General features: G+C 58.5%; 1 protein-coding gene across 1 annotated transcript in view; it reads left to right on the forward strand.

The window, feature by feature from the left end:
• Window positions 1-2,742, forward strand: part of BRI3BP (BRI3 binding protein) — a 9,870-nt gene that overhangs the window by 737 nt on the left and 6,391 nt on the right. The window contains exon 2 of the mRNA XM_015567220.1: window positions 2,433-2,535. Within this exon, the coding sequence (XP_015422706.1) occupies window positions 2,433-2,535 (103 nt within the window). The remainder of the gene's footprint in view (window positions 1-2,432; window positions 2,536-2,742) is intronic.

A 2,742-nucleotide genomic window follows, 5' to 3' on the forward strand; every position in this document is an offset into this window, starting at 1 on the left:
GCTGAGCGGAGCGCGGACGCCCCAGGCTTGGGCTGGCGGGAGACGGTGTGTTAACCTCCAGGAGAGGAACACGGGGTTGCATTTGGCTGCAGCTGTAGCGTCCGGGCGCCTGGGCTTCCTCATTCGAGCCAGAGCTGCGTGGCGGTTCGCGAAGTTTGCGGGTGTTTAAAGAGACACCCTGGTTTTCTAATCGGGGACGCGTCTCAAGTAAACCCGTGACCTGCTGGCTGGGTGCAGGGGCCGTGCTGACCCACAGACATGGCTTGGACCCCCAGCTCTGCTGCTCACCAGCTCCGTGACCTTGGGCCTGTCGCTTGACCTCTCTAGGTCTCGTTTGTGCCCAGGAGATAAAGTGGGGTCCTGCCTGGAGGAGGGGGCACGCGTTGGGTCTGGGCAGGTGGCTTGGCAGGGAAGGAAAGTTCCCGGACAAGGTTGGCGGCAAGGTTCCCAGGCGGCTGCACGGAGGTCTGGATCTTGGGGAGCATGGGGTGGGGAGGCGGGGGGAGGGATCTAGCTGCACCCGTGTGGCAGGAACATCTGAATGTGGTGGGCACAGCGAAGCCGAGAGCTGGTGGTGTTTTTTTCAGTTTATTCATGTTTTTATTTCTAAAGAGTCTATAGGTAGATAGCTCCACCCTCAGCGATGTTCTGTTTGTCTTGCGTGTGCATGCTGTTCTCACCTTCTTTTCCCTTTCTTCTGTTTTCTCATCCTCACCCGAGGATATTTTCCCATTGATTTTCAGGGAGAGACTGAAAGAAACATGGATGTGAGAGAAACACATTGACCGGTTGCCTCCTGCACAGCCCCGGCCAGGGCCTGGGGTGGGGAGGAGCCTGCAGCCGAGGTACATGCCCTTGACTGGCATCAAACCCTGGCCCTTGGGTCCGCAGGCTGACGCTTTATCCAGTGGGCCACACTGGCCAGGGCGGTTTTTATTTTTAGAGAGGTCCCGCCCCTCGCCGGTTTGGGGTTTGTTTTGCACTGTGCGCGCTGTTCTGCACCTTCCTTTTCCATTAACATTTGGAGATCGGACCGTCTCAGTCCCTGGAGCAAATTATTCTAAGGCTACGCCATCGTTTCAGCCACCCCCAACGGTGGCTGCGTTATCAGCTTCCTGTCTTTGCCACTTAAGCAAGGCTACAGGAACGGCTTTCATAGGTTTGTTGGGTTTTTTGGGTGTGTGTGTGTGTGCACTTGGACATTTTCATCTGTAAGTTGTTAGAAATGGAATTGCTGCCCAAAGGGCCTGCTCTGTGCATTTTACATTTGTAATTAAATTATAATCGGTGCCCTTTCCTGCAGGGTAAGCATGCGAATTGTCCCCGCCCCCCCATACACCCCATGTGATAACCACTCCGCTGGCCTCTGACCACGCACAGTGGTTCTGCCTGCTGTGTCCTCTGTACACAGTCTCGTTGCTGGTGGTGTTTTCTTTCTAAACAGTTCTCTTTTTTTTTACCTTCCAATTTTTAAAAATATGTTTTTGTTGCTTTTAGAGAAAAAGGAAGGAAAAGGGAGAGAGAGAGAAACATGGATCGGTTGCCTCTCGTACGCACCTTGACCGGGAATCCAACTGTGACCTCTTGGTTCATGGGTCGATGCTCAACCGCTGAGCCACGCCGGCCGGGCAGGCGAGCGTTTTAAATGCTAAGCCCGTTCCCGGGGAGGCATTTACCCGCCCACCTGAGCCAAGGGTCCCGCTGCCCGGAACGGCACAGACTGGGGGCAGCCTCGGTGTCCGCCAGCAGGGCCTTGGTGAGCCTGCAGGTGAGCGTCACCGATTTAGAAACCAGGAAGCAGCCTAGCCAGCGTGGCTCAGTGGTTGAGCGTCAGCCCATGAACCGAGAGGTCACAGGTTCCATTCCCTGTCGGGGCTCCCAGGCTCGATCCCCAATGTGGGGTGGCCGGAGGCAGCCCATCCACCTCCCGCTGATGTCTCTGTCTCTCCGGCTAGCCCTCACGCCAAAGGGTCCCGGGTTCGATTCCTGTCAGGGGCACAGGCGTGGGTTGCAGATTCCTTCACCACCCTGGCTGGTGTGCCTGCAGGAGCAACCCGTGGGTGTGTCTCTCTCACGTTGATGTCTCTCTCTCTCCCCTTCCCTCCCTTCCACTCTCTCTAAAAATCAATGGGAAAATGTCCTCAGGTGAAGACGAACAACAACAAACTCATAAAAAAGGGACGTCAGGCCGGGGACAGCAGAGCCCTGGTGGCTCCCGCCTCCCGTGGGGCCCCGCGGGGTGTGCAGGAGGCAGGTGGCACTCCATTTCGCTCAGTTCGTGGCCCACGACAGCCGGTCCCGGCTCGCCAGTCCCCTGGCCGCTGGTGGCCGTGGTGACCCCTGGCTCTGTTTCCCGCTGATGGCAAGCAGTGAGCTCGCTGGGCCCGGATGATGGCGGCTGGGGTGGTCACCACCTTCTCTCGTGTCCGCAGCTGCTGGCCAGGCTGATGGAGAAGTTCGTGCACGGCGTGGACGTGTTACTGGAAACGCTGTGGAAGGTGTGGATGGAGCTCTTGGACGTCCTTGGCCTGGACGGTAGGTGGGGGTGGGGGGCGGTGTGCCCTCGAGGCGCTGTTCTGCCTGTTCTATTCCGGTGGGTCTCCGGTGTGACCAGTCCCCTCCGTGGGCGGGATGGGGCGCACCTTGCGGGGCTGGGGGCTGGGGGGCAGCGAGGATGGGGATGAGCACCGGCTGTGATAGCAGCTCCCGCAGACGACCCCTCGGAGCCGAGGTTCGGTGCCA

The sequence above is a fragment of the Myotis davidii genome, unplaced genomic scaffold, assembly GCF_000327345.1.
Source record: "Myotis davidii unplaced genomic scaffold, ASM32734v1 scaffold43, whole genome shotgun sequence".
Taxonomy (NCBI): domain Eukaryota; kingdom Metazoa; phylum Chordata; class Mammalia; order Chiroptera; family Vespertilionidae; genus Myotis; species Myotis davidii.